At 51.8% G+C, this 19,213-nt stretch overlaps 10 protein-coding genes across 10 annotated transcripts; 5 read left to right on the top strand and 5 right to left on the bottom strand.

The window, feature by feature from the left end:
- Positions 1 to 2,306: 2,306 nt before the first annotated feature.
- Positions 2,307 to 4,251, top strand: CONPUDRAFT_160957 (uncharacterized protein; the record flags this gene model as incomplete). Its single annotated transcript, XM_007764851.1, has 3 exons — positions 2,307 to 3,833; positions 3,898 to 4,125; positions 4,187 to 4,251. One exon carries the CDS (start codon positions 2,307 to 2,309, stop codon positions 3,603 to 3,605), a length of 1,299 nt encoding a protein of 432 aa, XP_007763041.1. The 3' UTR covers positions 3,606 to 3,833; positions 3,898 to 4,125; positions 4,187 to 4,251.
- A 218-nt stretch (positions 4,252 to 4,469) lies between these two features.
- CONPUDRAFT_140821 (uncharacterized protein) lies at positions 4,470 to 6,251 on the bottom strand. The gene has a single exon (XM_007764850.1). The coding sequence runs from the start codon at positions 5,878 to 5,880 to the stop codon at positions 5,155 to 5,157; it is 726 nt and encodes a 241-aa protein (XP_007763040.1). The 5' UTR covers positions 5,881 to 6,251; the 3' UTR covers positions 4,470 to 5,154.
- Positions 6,252 to 6,323: 72 nt separating this feature from the next.
- On the bottom strand, positions 6,324 to 6,772 carry CONPUDRAFT_148225 (uncharacterized protein; the record flags this gene model as incomplete). Its single annotated transcript, XM_007764849.1, has 2 exons — positions 6,324 to 6,431; positions 6,497 to 6,772. 2 exons carry the CDS (start codon positions 6,770 to 6,772, stop codon positions 6,324 to 6,326), a joined length of 384 nt encoding a protein of 127 aa, XP_007763039.1.
- A 225-nt stretch (positions 6,773 to 6,997) lies between these two features.
- CONPUDRAFT_160954 (uncharacterized protein) lies at positions 6,998 to 9,524 on the top strand (the record flags this gene model as incomplete). The annotated part of the gene is made up of 7 exons (XM_007764848.1): positions 6,998 to 7,801; positions 7,890 to 8,007; positions 8,074 to 8,801; positions 8,855 to 9,025; positions 9,093 to 9,266; positions 9,328 to 9,376; positions 9,447 to 9,524. 5 exons carry the CDS (start codon positions 6,998 to 7,000, stop codon positions 9,258 to 9,260), a joined length of 1,989 nt encoding a protein of 662 aa, XP_007763038.1. The 3' UTR covers positions 9,261 to 9,266; positions 9,328 to 9,376; positions 9,447 to 9,524.
- A 478-nt stretch (positions 9,525 to 10,002) lies between these two features.
- On the top strand, positions 10,003 to 10,717 carry CONPUDRAFT_44252 (uncharacterized protein; the record flags this gene model as incomplete). Its single annotated transcript, XM_007764242.1, is given in 4 exon segments — positions 10,003 to 10,103; positions 10,121 to 10,284; positions 10,340 to 10,492; positions 10,554 to 10,717. Coding segments are annotated over 4 exon segments (582 nt in total), but the record flags the coding sequence as incomplete, so codon positions are not given.
- A 358-nt stretch (positions 10,718 to 11,075) lies between these two features.
- On the bottom strand, positions 11,076 to 12,855 carry CONPUDRAFT_68717 (uncharacterized protein; the record flags this gene model as incomplete). The annotated part of the gene is made up of 2 exons (XM_007764462.1): positions 11,076 to 12,521; positions 12,607 to 12,855. The coding sequence occupies 2 exons, from the start codon at positions 12,853 to 12,855 to the stop codon at positions 11,076 to 11,078; spliced, it is 1,695 nt and encodes a 564-aa protein (XP_007762652.1).
- A 766-nt stretch (positions 12,856 to 13,621) lies between these two features.
- CONPUDRAFT_68716 (uncharacterized protein) lies at positions 13,622 to 14,305 on the top strand (the record flags this gene model as incomplete). The annotated part of the gene is made up of 1 exon (XM_007764461.1): positions 13,622 to 14,305. The coding sequence occupies one exon, from the start codon at positions 13,622 to 13,624 to the stop codon at positions 14,303 to 14,305; it is 684 nt and encodes a 227-aa protein (XP_007762651.1).
- Positions 14,306 to 14,598: 293 nt separating this feature from the next.
- On the bottom strand, positions 14,599 to 15,355 carry CONPUDRAFT_160953 (uncharacterized protein; the record flags this gene model as incomplete). Its single annotated transcript, XM_007764847.1, has 1 exon — positions 14,599 to 15,355. Exon 1 carries the CDS (start codon positions 15,346 to 15,348, stop codon positions 14,599 to 14,601), a length of 750 nt encoding a protein of 249 aa, XP_007763037.1. The 5' UTR covers positions 15,349 to 15,355.
- A 413-nt stretch (positions 15,356 to 15,768) lies between these two features.
- On the bottom strand, positions 15,769 to 16,649 carry CONPUDRAFT_140818 (uncharacterized protein; the record flags this gene model as incomplete). The annotated part of the gene is made up of 2 exons (XM_007764846.1): positions 16,587 to 16,649; positions 15,769 to 16,535 (listed from the first exon to the last, which is right to left on the bottom strand). The coding sequence occupies exon 2, from the start codon at positions 16,522 to 16,524 to the stop codon at positions 15,769 to 15,771; it is 756 nt and encodes a 251-aa protein (XP_007763036.1). The 5' UTR covers positions 16,525 to 16,535; positions 16,587 to 16,649.
- Positions 16,650 to 17,826: 1,177 nt separating this feature from the next.
- On the top strand, positions 17,827 to 18,396 carry CONPUDRAFT_25569 (P-loop containing nucleoside triphosphate hydrolase protein; the record flags this gene model as incomplete). Its single annotated transcript, XM_007764177.1, has 1 exon — positions 17,827 to 18,396. A coding segment is annotated over one exon (570 nt), but the record flags the coding sequence as incomplete, so codon positions are not given.
- Positions 18,397 to 19,213: the final 817 nt, after the last annotated feature.

Genomic DNA, 19,213 nt, shown 5'->3' with positions numbered 1-19,213 from the left:
TGTTGCGATGGTCCCGGTTCCGCGTAGAAGGCGGCTTGGACAGCAGCAGCGTTGTCTGCGAATATGTATATGTGTTTGATGTTCCTGTCGGCATCGGCGACTTGCATCGCGTCCTCGAGTGCACGTACGATCCCGAGCATCTCGCCGTCATATACTTCGGCTCTCTCTCCGAGGCCCTCCTTTCCCTCCATCTTCACTTGCCCCCCTACGTACCCCACCCATCCCGTCCCCGTTCTCCTCCTCCCGTCCTCCTCCAGTAGGGAGCCATCCGAATAGGTTAGGATCTTGGATTGATCTTGTCCAATTTCCTTGACCATCTTCGTGTGCCGTTCCACTGCCTTTTCTTTCGCCATGGCCGCTCCGGCGATGACAAGTCGACCAATGATCGCCTTAGACTAAGTGCCTAGTTGTGCGGGCGGGGTCGGAAGCTCAGTTAAGACGGTATTTAGGGGCTAATGGTCAACTCACGAACAATGTCCATTCATAACCACTCTCGTTCGCTCGCTCCCCAGCGTGAATAACCTCGTCAGGGAGACATAGCAGTAGAAGGAGCACATCGGTGACTCTGGACCATAACATATCCAGAGCTGGCTCGGAGAAACTGCGACACGTCTGAGCTAAGGCTGCCAGGGTCTGGTGCGGTCGACTGCTATTGTTCCACTTTGGAGGGTAAAGAGTATCGTCCCAATCGGTCTGACCCGGAGTAGCATTCCAGAATATGATAGAGAGGACCTCCGCTATCTGCAAAGCGTATTGCGTACAGAGTTCTGAGAGTACTCGCTATTCCCGCTACCTTAGGTAGTGGGTCTCAGCGCAACTCGTGTACTAGGGATCTCTGCCAAAAATCAGCTCAAACGAGATCACGTGATATTTTGACCCCCGCTTCGCTTTCCGCGCGCGCATTTTCCTTCTTTAGGCATATTTGGGATCCCGATACTGAATCAGCCCGGCCGCTACTCTTCCCCCGTTTCGCCCCCTCACCGTGCTGGCGTTCTAATTTCCATATCATCAACCAATGACTTCCTTTTCCTCAGTTGTTTGCGATGTTCATAGACTATATATGCCTATCCATGCGGATGTGTTATCCATGCCCATGTCCATGCGGACAATTCTCACTCAATGCAAGCACCTAATTTGTTGTCAAGTTCCCGTGACAATGTGGATATTAACCAATGCTGTACTGGTTCTATGGATCTTGTTGGTCCCACTCTCATTGCTATCAGTATAGGTGATGTAAGGCAGAGATCCAACAATTGTTCTTTGGCCCTTCCAGTATTTTCAATGTTGATATCTCGACTGATAGAGTCCTTGCCTCTCCTGGAAATCAAGGTGCTGTCCGAATATTAATGCGGTGGGCCAATTGAGATCCGTGAGGTACTTTCACTCGTTAGGTTCCCCTCAACGCCCACTAAAAGAACTCCCAGCCCTGCTCTTACCAATGTGTTGATGAGTATCGGATCATCATCTAAGACTTAAGGGCAAACAAAAGGCTGACTCCCCTTCTCCTTCCCCTGCAAAGAGGAATGCTCTGTGATACGGGGCTCGGGTGCGACGTAGTATTACATACCCTACTCTATACCTGTCTATAATGGCTGTATATTATACACTCGCAATTCTACAGGGTACGCTCGGACTATTGCAGCAAATTAAAAATAATAATAATTGCATCAATGTCTAGGTAGCGGGCTTTTGCTGCGCGCGCGTGGCCCTACGTTATAAAGCGGATGGGAGGCGATGATGAGCAAGACGAGGATTTTTATCCCACGCGATCTCGTGACCCGACGCGCCTCCGTCCCGTTTCCCGTTTCCCGTTTCCTGTTTCCCTGGTCCATCTTCACTTGCCCCCTCTGCCACTCGTCCACCATAAGTCAGATAGCAGGGCTCCGTATACATGCTCTTCGTCACCAATGTCACCGTACACCATTGCGGGAAGCCAATGAAATAAATGCAGAGCCAACGGCGTCGCTTAGGTTGACGACGGCCCATGTCCGGTTCGGGATGGACCAGGAGTACTTCCAGGACGCATTGTGGACGTGTTTGCTAGCTAACACAAGGTTATGGGTGCGTTCAGTTCGAATTCTATCATGATCTACTTTAAGCGCTCAGGGTTCCTGTCGCTCTAACGTACACGTGCGAACAAAGGTACAACAATGCTGTGTGATGCTGTATGAGCGCTTGGGCATTGCCCACTTACCCCTCAACTTCTCCCCTTCATCTTCCCCTGCCACCGTTGTTCGAGTGAGTCTCACATCTTATGGATCCTTCAGTCGCGCTCACTTACATGAAGTAAACTCCAGCGCCCAACAATGCTCGACCCAGTCCAGCACGACGCATGGAAGAGCCTCGGAGAGGAGTGCATCCATTCCGCAACGTTCGATCCCGCCGAGCAAAAGTCATCGCAATGTCTTCCAGGTACTCGCGTAGATCTCCTGGACCAGTTACTGGATGCTATTCACAGGGAGAGCGGCAAGATTATCTGGCTCTCTGGGGAAGCAGGGTCGGGCAAGTCCACCGTAGCGCATACGCTCGCACAGGAGTTCCACGACAACGGCAGTTTAGTTGCTACGTTCTTTTTCTCTCGTAGTCATCCCAAGCACAGCACCACCGACCATCTCATTCCCACCATTGCTTATCAGCTTGGTCTCCTTCACCCGGTCGTTAAAGAGGTCATCATCAAGGCCATCACTGACGACACGCAGCTGCTCAAGCCCGAGAAACCGCGGCATGACCAATTCACGCATCTTGTGCTCAGGCCGATTGAGGTTCTGAAGACTATATGGTCTGAATTAGGGAAGACAATGATCATGCTCTTCGACGGGTTAGAACAGTGCAACTCCGGCGATCACAGTCACCACCTCCCCCAGCTCATCCGCCTTCTTGTCGACGCCCTTCACAAGGACACCACCGACGGCTTCCGCGTCATATTCACCAGTCGTCCGTACAAGCACGTCCGAGATATTATTGCTGAGCCTCCTCTCGTTTCCCTCGTTCGATTTAAAATGGAAGATTTCGACGCTAAAAGCGATATTGAGCACTTTATTCAGATGTCCTTCATTAACCTGCGTCAGTGTAGAGGTCGGGACCCCAGCGCATTGGGAAGGCATTTCCTACTATCGCTCAGCAAAGCCTCAAGCAACTTTGTCGTGGTCGCAACGTTGGCTAACCTGATAGTGAGGGCGAGCCTGTCGGAACGGTGGGCCATTGTGGGCGCACTTTTGCGGACCTCTGGGTCTTGTAAAGTGAATATGCTATTCCGGGATGTCATCAACTCGTCAGAGAATCCTTCTCAAGGATCGGCGACTATCTCCCTCGTCCTTTCCTTGCGGCAACCAATGTCAGCTGGTGACATCTCCCACCTCATGCGCTATGACGTGTGCCCCATCCTTGACTCTATGGCAGCCATCGTGTCTGCGCCTTCCACCCTCGAACCAGTGATGATACACTACCCGTCACTCCGCAATTATCTACTACAGGGCTCCAGGCCCGGTTTCACTGACCCTGCTGTCGTTCAGTGCCACCTTGCCTCTGCCTGCCTTGAACGCATGGAGCGGTCGCTTACCAGAGATATGTGTCGTCTTGGAGAGACATTAAACCCCCATACGTAAATACAAGACTTCTCAGACAGGCAAGCTAGCGCTATGTCTCATGCGACCGCTTACGCGGTCACTCACTGGACCTATCATCTGTGCGAGTCATTGTCCGAAACCAGGCTTCACGACGCTCTGCTAGATTTTGTCAGCGAGCATCTCCTTCACTGGATGGAGGCTGCGCCCATTATAGGTGTATTTGATCCCTGTATCACGTCTCTCCAGCAAGCAATCGAGGTGGTGAAAGTAAGTATTTGAAGATGCGTTGGGCAAGGAAATTCTCGCTCACCCAACTATCCTTTCGAAACAGACATGGACATCATGGCCTGATCAAGATACGGTCATCGATCTATTATCTGACGCATACCAGCTTATGAACGAATTCTCCGAGCCAATCAATCAATCGTGTCTCCACGTCTACCACACTGCTCTACCACGATGTTCAGCCGAAACACAGCTTTGGAAGTTCTACGCAAAAGAACTCGACCTCGTCAACGCCACCGTTCTAGAAGAGTTCGAAGGCGAAATTATTGTCAATGTACGTCCCAATTCTGCCTGGTGCATGGCAAAAAAAATGAAGTAGTGGATTTCCATTACAGAAGCCTATCGGAGTGGTGTCCTCAGCGACGCATCTCAGCCCAACGAGCATGGTGGCTGACCAAACCCTAACCACTCCTCTTCGACACGCCGGTAGCTTCCATTCCGTTGCCACTCCATCGTGCGGTGACGAATTTTCGAGTTCGGGTGCTCGTTATTCGTCATCGTCTATCCTCCACCATACCCGGAAGCGGGAGGCGGACAAGGAGACGTGTGTCAGCGTGCACGAGGACGAAACGGAGAGAAATGCGTACACAAAGTCGGATGCGGTGCCTTCAGACTCGGAGGAGAGCGGTAAATCCGATTATACCGGCGGCGGCGAGAAAGAACCAGGACAGCTGATAAATCCATACAAGCGAAAGCGCGGACACTCACCCGCCTGACCCATCAAATGCACACCCTTCAAGACCACCATTCCACCTGAGAGAATTCCGAAAACCACGCACATACACATCGCCACGCCTACTCCGCTCTCCGAAACCGTATTGCGCGCCTGTGCAAGCATACAGGCGAAGGCTGTAACCCTCTTGATGAGAGTAGTGTGGCCCGTCGCTAAACATGGCACTGTAACTTTGGAGGTTCTGAAGTTACAGCGCACTCCTGTGTCAGCAACGAAGACTACTTATCACGTATGCACTATCACGGTATCCTTATTTATCTCTTACAATATGTTTGGTTGAAGGCTTCATCGATGCGTCATCCCATGTGAGTAGAACCGCGTCAGGGCTGACCATAGGCTTAAGGTTGCAGTGCGTCGCTATCCTCGTCTCGCCAACCTGGCTGCGATCATTAGCTTTCGACTGAATGACTTGAATTTGGCTACTGAACGAAAGGTTATATACGGAGCAACATCATCAGAATCTATGTCATGAATATTTATTATACACTACTCTGTCGACCCCTCCTGTGCCTAACCCGATTTATAAAGCCGACAGTACGAGCAACACACTCCCATCTACCCACGTAAACATCAGATGCCTCCCTCATCCAGGCCCGTGCTGTACCTCCATTTCCACGCATGGACTGGGGTAAACCCTTCCAAGCCCATACAAGGGAACATATCGGCGAGACATGCTGCAACCTCCGGTACATCATTACCTTCTATCCTTGTATCTAAAAGATCCAAAACAAACGGTTTTTCTATGCTGGTCTGTCCGTTGCTATCATGCTCGATGTTTAAAAGGGTCAGAGTATTGCCATCAACTGCAGCTCCCAGCTCGCTAAGTTGGGGGAGCTTGCTTATGAAGGTTATTCGGCCGCGGAAGGTCACCTGGGACCGTCTTCTCCAGCCTGTCATGGGATTGATGGATAGTGCCATGAGGTTTGGCCACGCCTCTGCCATCTGTAGGAGGGCGTTATCGTCCAAGTCAACAGCGCAGCGCCCAGTGTCTATGGATATCTGGGATAGATGTTGAAACGTGCGGAGTCTGGAAAATGTATGCTGGTCAATGAAAACATCGGGTGGCCTATTGGCGAATTCCCGAACATCGAGGGTTCTTAACGTCGTATTGTTGAAGTGGGCGGCCAACGCATCGAAGAGGTCTGTTAATGATGATGGGGAAGAATGCTCGCTCCTAGCGGTGAACTCTATTGGAGCCAATCGCACATGGTTTAAGCCTCGGATGTGCTCAGCCATGACTGAAAGCGAATCGTCGGGTGAAGTTGAGAGCTGCAGCGAGATGAGTGCCTCGAACATGGGTGGCTCAAACGCCTGAAAAATCGAGGACGAGGGGTGACTGGGAAGATCCGTTGTTAGCGACGTCAGGTTCTTCAAGCGTGTTAAGTGCTGAAGTGCACCGCAATCTAGCAGATTACACCGCACCAGCTCAAGATTATCCCATGAGGAAACGACTCGAGATAAAACAGAGACCTCAAGTTCTGGATTGGGGGTATCGCCATCTTCCCAGTGAAATGCGTTGACACGAGGACAGATGCTAGGGAGGATAGCGATCAGACCAAGGGTAGGTGCGTGTGTCACCACACGGGAAATGCTCAGACTCGTGATCGTCGGCCCAAGCAGCTGTCTCAGAAGCGGTATCCGATCGGAATCCAGGTTTTGTGTCAAAGGCCCTTCCCAGACTATTATGCAGCTTTGGAAACAGAGTTGAAGTGGGTGGATAACATAGGGTTTGGTAAACGTCAGAAGTAAGTTGGCTGTGCATGGTGTGCCTCCAACGCAGACTGAGCATGCGGCTGGAGTACTTGCAAAAAGTTTTCCAACCGTTGAGACTGAACGGCCGCTTTAGCCTGAAAATGTAGATTCGAATTCATGAGTGGATAAGTTCAGACACTCTAGCCGTGATGTGGCTCACGAATGACTTGTGCCAGATGGGGCCACTTTCTTGAACCTCGATGAGAGCGTCGGGAAGGGATAACAACAACGGCTCGATACTATCGATGTGCGCCCAAAGGGCATCCAGTGCCAGCTCAGATAACGCAGCACATGTACGAGCCAAGACCGCAAGACTCTTGAATGGGTGGCCCTTGTCATCCCAACTGGGAGGGCGAAAGGAAGTAGACGACTCCCTTGGGCCTGCAAACCAGAGTATGTTTTCGACGATCTCTTCAATCTGCAGAGCATGATGCATGTTGAAGATGAAGGTTGAGCAGCTAGGATCCAAAGGATCGTGGGCGATGGAGTGATTGTTGACGACAAGATCAGGGCGCGTTGCTGTTCGTGTCCGCCGCGGACGTCTCTTACCTTCTCGCGCCCACGCACCACGCGTACTCCGCGTCTCGCAACTTCTAACGCGTCGCATTCTCAAACGCTCCTCCTTTCTTCACTACGCTTTCCTCTATCCTCGTTAACGTTCATGGCAAATGCTGCAGACGAACACTTAGACTTAGGCAGCTTCGACCTCATCAACGACCTCGCGCATCAACACCCCGGCTACTCCAACTTCGTTTCCCACCTCGCCGAGCTGCTTGCGAGTGGCAGCAATGGTTTACCACCATTCATTCACATTACCGACACGACTTCCAGCGGAGCACGCGTCGTGTCTTCCATCATTGACGACGTTCTCTCGCGTGCGCCCGGCCCTTCTGGGTTCTCTTCTCACTCCGAGGCATCGACATCTTCGCCAAAGAAGACTCCACCAAGAAGCTCAAGTAGACGGGGGAAAGGGAAGCAAAAGGAGAAAGGCAATGCGGAGACGGGGCAGGATAACACGGAGGAAACACCCAATGCGAAGCCAACGATCCCGGACTTCCCTCCTCTCTACGTCGCACACGTGAACGCCGTCGCGTGTTTCAAGCCGCGACTCTTGTACGACGGCGTGCTGAACCAGCTGGCGCAATGGATTCCATCATGGTCGGATGGGTGCACGAACTGGCCTGGACCCAACGGGCTCGGTTCAGAGGAGAGGTGGAACGACTGCTTTGACAGCTTCTGCGAGGGGTTGCGGGCGGTGTATGCGCAGGGTGCTGGGAAGAATGCGAGTGGTTTTGGGAAGGACAATGTTGAAGGGAAGGGGAAGGGAAAAGCCAAGGCAGTGGATGACGAAGAATTTGAAGGGATGGATGAGGGCCCAGTGCTGGTCATCGTGATCGACAAGGCGGAGCGACTGAAGGAGAACATGCCTGAGGTGATCGTGCCCTTGACGTGTCTGGCGGAAGTGGTGAGTTCCTCTTCACATAACTCTGCTACTGAGTCAATACTAAGCTTCTATGCAAATCGCGACTATGTTCTGACACTATGCCACATAGGCACGTGTAAGAATCAGCGTAATCCTGGTGTCTACTGTGCACTGGCACGATATGCGACCGCCGAATGGCGCAGCACCAGACCCATATTGCATTGCCGTTGAGCCTCCAGCACAACAAGGTACGGTTCGCCATGTCATACGGCCCACGTACGCCTCGTGTGCTCATTCAATGAATTAACACTTAGAAACAATCGAGCGCCTACTCCAATCCTTCCGAAATACCTGCACCACCAAAGACGACTCAATTCCTTCTACCGATGTCTATAACGTAGCTCTCGAACCGCTCTACAAGAGTTACGCAGAATTCCTATACGGCGCTTGCGCCAAATTCACGCACGATCCCGCGCAGCTGCAGTACGTCGCTGCAGCACGCTGGCCCGGCTTCGTACAACCCATCCTAGAGCGTTTACGGGAGGAAGATGATGATGATGAGGTCGCTATGGACGTCGAAGCGACCCGAGATGGGGAGCAAGATTCCCCTAAGGACAGGCGTGCGAGGAGACTCCGCGCTCTACTGAACGAAGACCACCGCCTCCGTCTCCTGGGGTACTTCCGCACCTCAATCACATCCGCCGTCGAGACTCTTCTCCCGCGCAAGTCCCATGCCGTCAGCTGGGCGAAGACAAACGAGCCCCCGGAGGGCGTGCTCGCCAGCCCGGACTCTGGCATTCCCATTCCTCGACCCGTGGCTGCTACCGCTGCCCATGGACACGGTCAAAGCCAGAGCAGCAGTATGGTCCTGCACCTGCCTAGGCTGTCGAAGTACATCTTAGTCGCGTCCTTCCTCGCGTCGACGAATCCCGCTAAGTCCGACTTGCGGATGTTCGGCCGAGGATCGGACGAACGGAAGAGGAAGAGGCGGAGGGCTAGATCAACCTCGCCGAGGAAAGGGTCGGCGAGTGGCGCGGTCAAGGTCGGTCTGTTTGCCTATTCCTTCGTTCTTATGCGTCTAACGCTTTAGGACAGGTTGCCCAGCGACTTGTAGGTCCTTCCCCATTCCCACTCGATAGATTGCTTGCCATCCTTGGGGCGCTTCTAGAAGAGAACGACGCCGAAGACAGGTTGCCAGCGCCGCATTTATCCCTTCCGGGAGAATATACTGACATGGAATTGCGGCGAGTACATGTCTACGCAGCTGTGAGTATCCTGAAATCCATGCATAAGGGACGTCGTTGAGAACTGACTTGAACTTTTTTGCATCCAGATCTGCGAACTGAGCGCCATGCGAGCGCTGCAGCGGACGACGCCGGTGGAGAAACTAGATGGACCGCCGGCGTTTAAGTGCGGAGTATCCTACGAGGTCGTGTCGGTGTTATCGAAAGAGCTAGGAATCAGGTTGCAGGATCTAATGTGGGATTCGGAGAGCATATAGCACACGGTTGGGCCTTCGTGTACTTGGCATAAGTGCTATTATTGACTGCTTCTACTTGGACTGCAAGTCGGTTTTCGTCAATGTCATATTATTTTTCGCTGTCGAATCATTCGGAGGTTCGTTCTCCACATTCTCATGGTTTCAACGTTATGCCTACTTCACCGATATTCACATGAAGTTGGACAGAAACGGCGGTTTCGACGCTTCTCCCGAGACTCTGACAGACGGAAACCGCAAGAAACTATTCACTAAACCTCAAACAGGCCGACGAAACTTTCAAGTTGGCGATGTAAAACCCCGCATCTGCTGCGAATGCCAAAACATGGTGGTTATGACTTCCTCGAGGCGCGAGGATGACAGTCATTGCTGCAGGCTGTGAGTGCTCAACACTGCAACTTTCCCCAAGTGACAACGCTGGTTAACCAGCTTATTTACACTTTCGTTCTAGGATGCATCCTGGAATAATTTTCCGGAGCACCGATATTTCGATGGCCAAAAACCCCGTTTATAACACTGTATAAGCTGGGGACAATCAGACACACTCAATTCACTAACTAACCGCTCCCCTCGTCACACGACAACAATGCGATCCATCCTCCCTCTCTCGCTCTCGCTCTCCTCTTTACCCCTCCTTGCCTCCGCAACCGTCTGCTTTGGCGGCGAGTGGTGGCTCAACTCATGGGGCGTCAACAGCGGCGCCTGAGTTGCCTCCTCCAAGACGATACTCTAGGTTTCCGCGGCGCCGAACCCGCAGACCGACCGCCTCGCTATCTGGCCTGGCATGGAGACGGCGAACAAGGGTCTCGTTCAGAGTATCATCGTTTCGTTCGCGGACCCTGCTAGGTGATATTTATCTTCAGTGCACTGGAATGCGTGGAGCAGTGGATTGATGTGCGGGAAACTAATTGCGGTGGCCAGGCTGGCCAGTGGTGTGTCTTTGCGGGTTTCAACGACGGGAACACGAATGCCCAGACCGCCGGAGCTTACGTCCCCGTGATCGAGGGCGACATGCTGGACATGGACTGTTAGTCCCTCTCTTTTTATGTGTCTACGTAGGCGGTGCTTATCAACGATCATAGTCAACTACGACGACTCGACGGGCACGACGGTGCAGAACGTGTACAGAGATGGTCAGCTGCTGTCCACGTTCACGAGTACCTCGGGCAGGCCGTATGCCTGGAATATCGCGGTTGAATGTCAGGACAACGTCAGTGGGAACATGCCCGCTCACAGTAAAAACACTCGTCGCTATATGACATAGTGCTAGTCACTGATGATTTTGATGTATTAAAGCGTACCGCAGCACACAGATCGTGCTTGGCGCGGCAGACCCAGACTGGGGCAGCACGCTGTACAAGGCTGGCACAAGCGACTCGAGCTTGTCGACGCCCGACGGGGGGTTGACGTGGGTCGTTGATACGGTCAACGTGGACTCGTATCCCTGTACCCCGCAGTAAGCGCCCAGGAGGTGCTATACTCGATAGCAAAATTAAACTTCTATGGGTCTGAATTGTTGTAATAAACTGCGTTTGCGTTGTATTTGCATCTAAAAGCACCTTGAACTCCACACAGTTTATGGTATCATGTTTACCAGTCGAGTTAAGTGCCACGCGAGCGCTGCAGCTAACGGTCCAGTGGAGAAGCTCTACGGTCGACGGGCCGCCGACTTTTGAACGTGGAGCACCAAACAGGACTGTATCAGCTTTGTCTAAGAAACTCGGGATCAAACGGCAAGTTGGAATGTGGGATACGCAGGCCACTTATTGTACATTGGTGAGCGTTCATGTACTCGACATAGGCTATCATCGACTGCATCTAATCAGACAATAACAGCCCACCATCAATATTATAAGCTCCCTCATTGTCATAGTCTCCATCCCTATCGAACCTCAGCTGCGTCTGCGGTCTCTTCAGACTGACCTTGTTGATAACACCCACTGTGCGAATTACAGTTTCCCATGCATTCACATAGCCACTCGTCTCCCTCGTTCGTAGTGTATTTTTCCAGGCATGGATCGAACGGTCTTGCCTGCCTATCTCGTGAAGCGGAAATATGTCGGCTAAAAACGCTGCTACCTCCGGGATGTTCTTGCTAACCCATGAATCCAGCAAATCTATAGTGAAGGGCCTGTAAATGCAAAAATTTCCTAATTTGTCGCTCTCGACATCCATGGGACAAAAAGTGTCTGCGTCGATGGCCACTGCCAGATCTATAAGCCAAGGTAGCGCCTGCAACATATTGCGTAATCCGTGCAGGGTTACATTTGACCTTGTCTGCCAGCCAAATCTCTGGTTGATACGCAGTGATGAGAGGTGCGGCCAGGATGTCGCCATTTGCAGAAGTGCACCGTCTGTCATAAAGACATCTCGCCTAGACTGAATGTCGATGCAACGTAGATTTTGGAAGGATAGGATGTGACGAAACATGTCTGGATTGATACGACTTGATTCAGGCAGCGTCTGGGCCAAAAATGCCAATTCTGAGACGGAAACATCGGTCAAGGCCTCTCTATCGAATCCATTCGCAATTGATTGGAAAAGTTGCACCATGGAGTTTTCCGAAACCCTCCCCGCCGCCGCGGTAAAGCTTCTAGGTGCCACATGCATTTGTTGAAGGGAGCTAACCATCTCAGCGGCAGTTGACAGTGTGCTGAAAGTACTATTGAGAGTAATTGAGTGGATACCAGGGAAAGGAGAGCCGTTAGATACACCCCAAAGATCTGTAGGATACGGGTTGAGCATGAGTGACTGCAAGCGGAGAATTCGAAGTGAATTGAGGGACGCGAGGTGTCGCAATGCTGTGATGTTCAGACGGGAGAAGCACTGTACAACTTCAAGATCGTGCCAGGAACAGATAGTTTCGGACAATGCCCCGACGGCATCCTCCTGAAGGTCGCCTTGTCCGAAAAATTCTACGTCCTTGACTCTGGGACATAATGCACCCAGAGTAGAGACCAGCCCAAGGAAATGCGCTGTCATTGTCTCGCGGCTGGTGAAGGTAAGGTTCAGCTGGATTATGGAGGGGCCGAGCAGCTGTCTCATGAATATACAGCGTTCAGCGGTACCTGTCCATTCAACCCAATGCAAACGTCGCAACCTGGGAAAAACAATCGAAGCGGGCGGGAGGGATAAAGCGAGATAGATCTCTGGCGGGATACATTCGGGACCTTCTGGAATCACGCGAAGTTTGACAACACGTGCCGAGTACTTGAAGAAAACGTCCCAGTCGCGGTGAGTGAAACGCCTTCTTAGCTGGAATTTCTATTTGAGCGAATTATTAATACAGAGAAGCATGGGTTAAATTCTGGCCCTTAAAGCGGTCATAGACAAGTCATAGAAGACGTACGAAATTACCAAAGACATGCATACTATGATAGGTGATGAGGTCGCCAGGCAGGCATCGAAACAGTGGGAACAAGCTGCTGAGGTCCGACCATAAGACGTCCAACGCTGGCTCTGAGAGAGTGCGACAGACTCTGGCCAAAGCTGCAAGGCTCTTTTGCGGGTCTGCTTCACCGTTCACGCTTGAGTCGGGTTGGCCGACAAACCAAACGACGATGGTGATGATTTCGTTGATTTGCAGGGCGTGATGCATGTTGTGGCCGTGATCTGTGTGTCTTGCTGTGTGTAGCAAGGCAAGGAAGGGATGATTGACGTTTGGAAGTTGGAAGTTGGAATGTCTGGACCACCGTATACGGCTCGGGACAGATCGAAGATGAGGAGAAAGTGTGGAAGCTTCGGTCTATACAACGCCGGCCCATCATATGATAGTTAGATGATGTCATGTGTGGTTCCTCCCACGATATGTTGGGGATTTTTCGTGAAATAAATTGGAACATACAGCACTCAATTCAATGATGGTGGAGGGACAAAAACATGCTAGCGCACCATCATCGTCCTTTGTGGGCTTGAGTCAAACTCATATGTGTGTCAAGGTCATCGGTTTCGGAGAGCGCTGTGGGTCAAAGCGGAACTGTAATTATGACGCGTCTCGTCCCGCTAGTCAACACATTGTGACCTTTCCCTTCTCCGAGTATGATATTCGCCGTCCTCACAACTCCATCCGCTGCACCACGAGATTCTGAACGTGTATTTGGGCGCTTGACATTACCAAGCTCCCGTCGAGCACCTGCGTGTTCACATATCCCACTACACCTATCTTTCCTAGGATCAATTCGATCGCTCTCGAAAGTCCAGATACATCCGTAGATGCTGCCCAACTGCTCGACTCCTTTCGGAAACACAGATTATCCATAGCTCTTTTCGAAGCATCTGCAGGGGCAGCGTCGTCGACTTCACTCGCGCACCTGTCTAGCGCATTGTCTGAAAGCCTTGACAGAGAAGCCTTAAGCAAGCTCACCATGTGCGAGGGTAGGGTCGGCTTCTCGTATATACTCGATTGGACCACCCTCCAACATCTTACCCCCTTCAACAAATTACTCCGCATCAATATCGTAACTTTTCGAACGGTTGCTTTGACTGACAGCGAATTTCTAGAGATGGGAGATGCGTGGCCGAACCTAGTCTCCCTCGGCATATACGAAGGGAACGGCTGGAGCGGCGGCTCGCGACTAACCCTTCCAGGGTTACGACGATTTCACAAGAAGCTCCCGCAGCTTACGAAAATCGCCATAGCCGTTGATGGTACCAGTGTGAGCCCAGGGGATATTGGCAGTCACCATCTAGGACAGTTCAGCATCTACAGATCCTTCAAGCTGGATTTGTTGGACTCGATTATCGGAGACAATGCCCTAAAGGTTGCAATGTACCTCGCAGACATCTTTCCCCTTCGTGGAACAGGGAGGGAAAAACAGGATATCCGCGCCTGGAGTCTGATGGAAGACTCGGAGAGACCAAATCATCGTCTTGCGGCACTTCGGTGGAAGAAGGTAGTCCGGATCATGGGTGTCTTTAACAAAGTTAGCTTCCACCGACCTCAGAACCAACTAAGATTCGACGGAGACGGCTTTTACGACAGTGATGGCGCATATAATTGTGATGGCAATCTTCTCGCAATTGATGAGCAAAAGGACTCGTGCATGTGATAATTGTTATTCAATGACAGCTCCCAAACATATGTACGAATGCTGTATCTAGTACTTGCTGTATTAACTGACCGGAATGAGTTATTCTTGACGTGACACAACTTTATACAGTTTCTGCACCTGGTTCAACGCTCAATGAACGTACACATTTGGTCTGTATCTTCTAACTTTCGCGCTTACTATAACCATGTTGTTATATCTATCTCAGCGACTCAAAAAAATGCCGTACCGGGTATTGCGCTACCATTTATTTTCGCAGTGACTATATATTGCTCAGCTATCGGATTACTAACTTATATCCCATTCAACCTCCTAGCTAATCGCTCAGCTTCATCCCGAGGCATGCCACATCTATCGATCAGCTGCTTGACTTCCTCTCCTTCGGACTCTCCATTCGGGATACAGCCCAAGATGTACATCCTCGAGAACCACTCCACTTTATCAACCTGATGCGGAAGTGAAAGAGCCGCATTCACAATGCACTGTCGAACTCTCGTCGCTGATTCGGAGTACTGTTCCCCGAAGGTGTATCCGAAGCTCTTCTCTTTTCCCCGTGTCGCAGTGACACACGCGACATCCTTGGGAAACATCCCATACCTGTCAAACGCCCCCTTGTTATTCGTCCACCACCCACTCATCGGATCCTCGTTCTCCAAACCCGTGATGATAATAATCGCAGGCACGCGCTGCTTGCACACCACGTCACAGAATATCCGCCAGTTATTGACATGCGCCTGCTTGATCCTCGGCGCGCGCATGACGAACGCGAGCAGGCTGATGCCGTCGTCCAAGCTCGTGAGGAGGTGGTACAGCTGCACGATCGCGTCTTCGCGGCTCACCGAGCCCTCGTCGCCCTCATCGAGCCCGGAAGTATCAAAGAGGCGCACGCTGCGTCCGTCTAGATCGACGGAATACGGTTTTGCGCCGAAGGTGACACCAATGGCGCTGCTGTTGACGGGGGCCTCGTCTCTCCCGAGGACAAGGTTGACTACGGAGCTTTTTCCTGCGCCTGTCTCGCCGAAAATAACGACGTTTATGGACATGACTGGCGGCTAGGGTAAACATGAGTTGGGTGCACTGCCTCGACTATCTGACGTTGTTGACGCTTACCTATGGAGCTCTCGAAGGAGAGGTTCAATTCGACAGTCAAGAGCGGACTGAGGCTCGCAGCGTCTTACTTAGTTAAACAATTAGACGTTCGGTTCTCAGTTCTTATCAAAGTGCCTTGAGGACATCCCTTCCTTCTTCTCTCCCTGATGTATATCATGCCAAATAGTGATCGGGAACTCCGTTACGTGTAGTCCCTAGTCTAGGGACTGAAACTCTATCGCCACAATGCCTCATGTTTGCCGTAACCGCAGCCTCATCCTCTTTGAGCTTGTATTTTAATTGCCGTGGACGGATGCAATGTGTTTATTAACATGCAAGCAGCTATGGTAGAATATATTCTAATTCACGAGTATTTACACATAGCTAAGTCTTCGTGCGAGGCGACCTGCCTCGTCCGGCGACATTCCGCATCGGTCTATCAATCGCTGCACTTCAGCCGTACTCTTCTGACCAACAGGAATACACCAAAGTAACATCACGTCCGCGAACCACTCGACCTTGTCGATACAACGTGGGTTCGGCATCGCGTTATCGCGGATTAGCTTCCTGACCTTTGCCACAGACTCGTCGTACTCCTCCTGGAAGAGGTACCGGTTCCCCTTCCTCTTCCCCAAAGTAGCCGTGATACCCGCTGCGCCAAACGGACGCATCCCGTAGCTGTAGAAATGCGCCTTGTTCCTCGGCCACCAGTCGTCCATGTCGTCCTCCTGCTCGAGTCCAGTGATGACTATGGCCGCGTTAACTTGCTGTTTACAGAAGATCTCATAAAAGAGACGCCAGTTGCGTTGCGACGCGTCCTTGATGCGTGGGCCTCGCATGACAAAGATGATGAGGTTGATACCGCCCTCGAGACTCGTCATGAGCTGGTATAGCTGCACGATTGCGTCCTCGGGCGGCATCGTGCCTTCGACACCCTCGTCGAGGCCAGCGGTATCGAAGATGCGGTAGGTCTCTTTACCAATGTCGATGGGGTACCAGTCAAATTTGAACGTGCAGCCCCCCGCTTCGCCGGAAATCTCCGCGACTGGATGTCCGGAGAGCATGTTTACTATAGAGCTCTTGCCGGCGCCGGTTTCGCCAAATAAAATGATGTTCATGGGTTGGCTCATATTAAACGAACCTGAGAGCATGTCAATTACGCCTCCGTACTGCGAGGGAAAGGAGCCGTTACCTTCAGAGTGAGAGGGGTGATGTCTGCAGGGTCAAGACACAGTCGCCTCGATTTAAACCGTCGAGGCGATTCACAAAAAAGGATTCCATATCCAGTAATGCCCGTTAGCAGTCGTGTCGACGTCGGATACAGCAGTGATTAATGGCCGTATCCTATCCCGAACATGAACCAAAAACACGATGCACTGTCCGAGCAAGCAAGGTGAGGACTTTCGGCGCTCAAGCGGATGCTGTTACGGCACAGCTGACCATCAGAACGTCCTTATGAACGGGTTACGCCCACGAGAGACGGGAGAAAAGGCATAGTACTGAAGAGAAGGAGCTCACAGGTACACCAGCTATGAGGATTCCAAGCGCCTAACAGAAGCCACACACAGTTATAGTTGAGTTAGCCACCCGAATAACAATAGAAGGAGGGGCAACAAGGTTTACACGGGGACGCAGATTCGTAGAGCGATTCTAGTTGGGCGTTCCGCTGTTAGTATGGTGGATTGGGCCCATCCGGTAACGCTCTTTTATCTTTCAGCTCACGGTGTCTTAGGGTTTACCATTCGCACAAATCTCTGAAGCACAACCTTTCGGTAAGTACATCGTCTGTCAATCAGCACAAACGCGACAAGAATGTTAACTTCATGTAGCAGAGTATGTCGTCGGAAAGACGTAACAGCAACACGTACCACAGGATACAGCCAGACGTTCGAACCAGCGCCCGTTCCTCGATGCAATCGAATTACAGCGCATCTGGCCTCTCTTCTAGCTGTAGTGACGGGTCGGTGGGCGGAGTTTCGCCAGGTAATGAGCAGTTTGGACAGCGAGCTCGAGCAGGTCCACCTCCCTTCCCCACCTCATATGACGGAGCCTCTGCTCGCGCCCAGGTCGCGATACAGCATGGACAGGGCACGACTATGACCACACCGCCATTGTCGTCTGCAGCTCACATTGCGTCTGTTACAACGCCAAATGCGGCGCTGCATGGCCAGCCCACCTTGAATGAAGCGTTGTCAGATCACGATCAGCACGGGCGAGAAGTACCACCTACGTCCTTCAGCCCGTCCGACAACTCCCTCCCAACGGCACATCAACTATCCGCTCATCGTGCCCATAATGCCACACAGTCCAGTCAGGCGGCAGAGATAACACCGTTTTCCACCCTTATCGACCATCCCCTGCCGCCTATACCTCCTGCGATGGCCACTGAGTCCCTTGCAGGATCTTCTGTTGGAGGCAAGCTTCCACCAGCGAACGTGATCATCTTCGGTGAATCCGGCGTCGGCAAGAGCTCACTAGTCAACATGCTCTCCAGCGACGATAACGCGCTCGCAGCAGTCTCAAACCAGGCGCTTGGATGTACCTTCGAGACGGAGCCATACCAAGTCACCATCGACGAGCGCGAGTATGTGCTCTGGGACACCGCAGGGCTCAATGAGGGCTCTAAAGGCTCCGTGTCGGCGGACGAAGCGTGCGAGAAGCTCGTTGACCTCCTGAAGCAGCTGAAAGGCGGGGTGCACCTGCTCGTGTACGTCGTGCGCGGGACTCGGTTCCGAAGAATCATCAAGATCAACTACGATATCTTCCAGCGTGTCGTCTTCCGCGGGCAGGTCCCGATCGTCCTTGTTGCGACGGGGTTGGAGAACGAAGAGTCGATGGAGAAGTGGTGGGACGAGAACAAGGACGACTTGGCTGATAACGAGCTGTATTTCAAGGACCATGCGTGCGTTACGACAACAAAGGGGAAGATATCGAAGTCGGGCGAGCACATCTTTGAGGAGGAGTACGATTTGTCAAAGGCGTTGGCGAGGCTATTGGTCAAGGATAACTGTCATGATGATGCACCCATGCTGAGGGAGGAAGATTGGAGAAACGTCAGCAAGGACTATGCTCATAGTCGAATGGGAGATAGCGGGAGCCTTATGAATATGTTGGAAAGTAGAGAAGGTGCGGGGAGGAGGCAACAAGGGCCGGGGTACAAGGCGAAAGTTGGGAAGTTTGCGAAACGTTTGACTGGCTGGGAGACTTGAGAGTCAATATATGCTGTCCCTTGGCCTTGAAAAATGGGTTGTTGTTACAAAATTTGAGCGAAGGCATTACGTTGCACTTTGCGATGAGGAAGACTGAGGAAGGCATTGGCACGCGTCATGGTTGCGGTGTTTAGGTAATATTGACGTTCCGCACTTTAGACCCCTCATTTAACTAGTCCTATAGATATATCTTTTGGGTGCACATTTTCTGTCTTGGAGACCTGTTTCCCATGGACTGTCCATAAAGGTATGGGTCAAGTATACACTCCCCTGTAGGACCATGGCTCATATATGCACTGGTACTGATGACTCCGTCCATGGGCGGTCTCCTACCAGAGCCCCAAGGTGCAGTGGGCAATGTGATATATGGGCCAAGTTTTGGCCCAGAGGTGTACCTGGGGTCCTACAAGAGTAGGATTACCCACTGGTATTGTACATTAATGCAATGGTTGTGCCCTGAATCAGCCTGTTGCTGTCCTGTGTTGCTCTGGGGATACATCCCAGTGTGTGTGGGGGTAGATAGGGCACACAGAGCCCCTAAATACATCCCCTACATCCTGCAAACAGTGCTTCTTTGACTAATGCATGGGGGTGATATTGGCTGCATTGG

The sequence above is a fragment of the Coniophora puteana genome, assembly GCF_000271625.1.
Source record: "Coniophora puteana RWD-64-598 SS2 unplaced genomic scaffold CONPUscaffold_1, whole genome shotgun sequence".
In the NCBI taxonomy this organism is placed as follows: domain Eukaryota; kingdom Fungi; phylum Basidiomycota; class Agaricomycetes; order Boletales; family Coniophoraceae; genus Coniophora; species Coniophora puteana.
The sequence above is the reverse complement of the archived record's forward strand: the minus strand, read 5'-3'. Positions and strand labels throughout refer to the sequence as shown.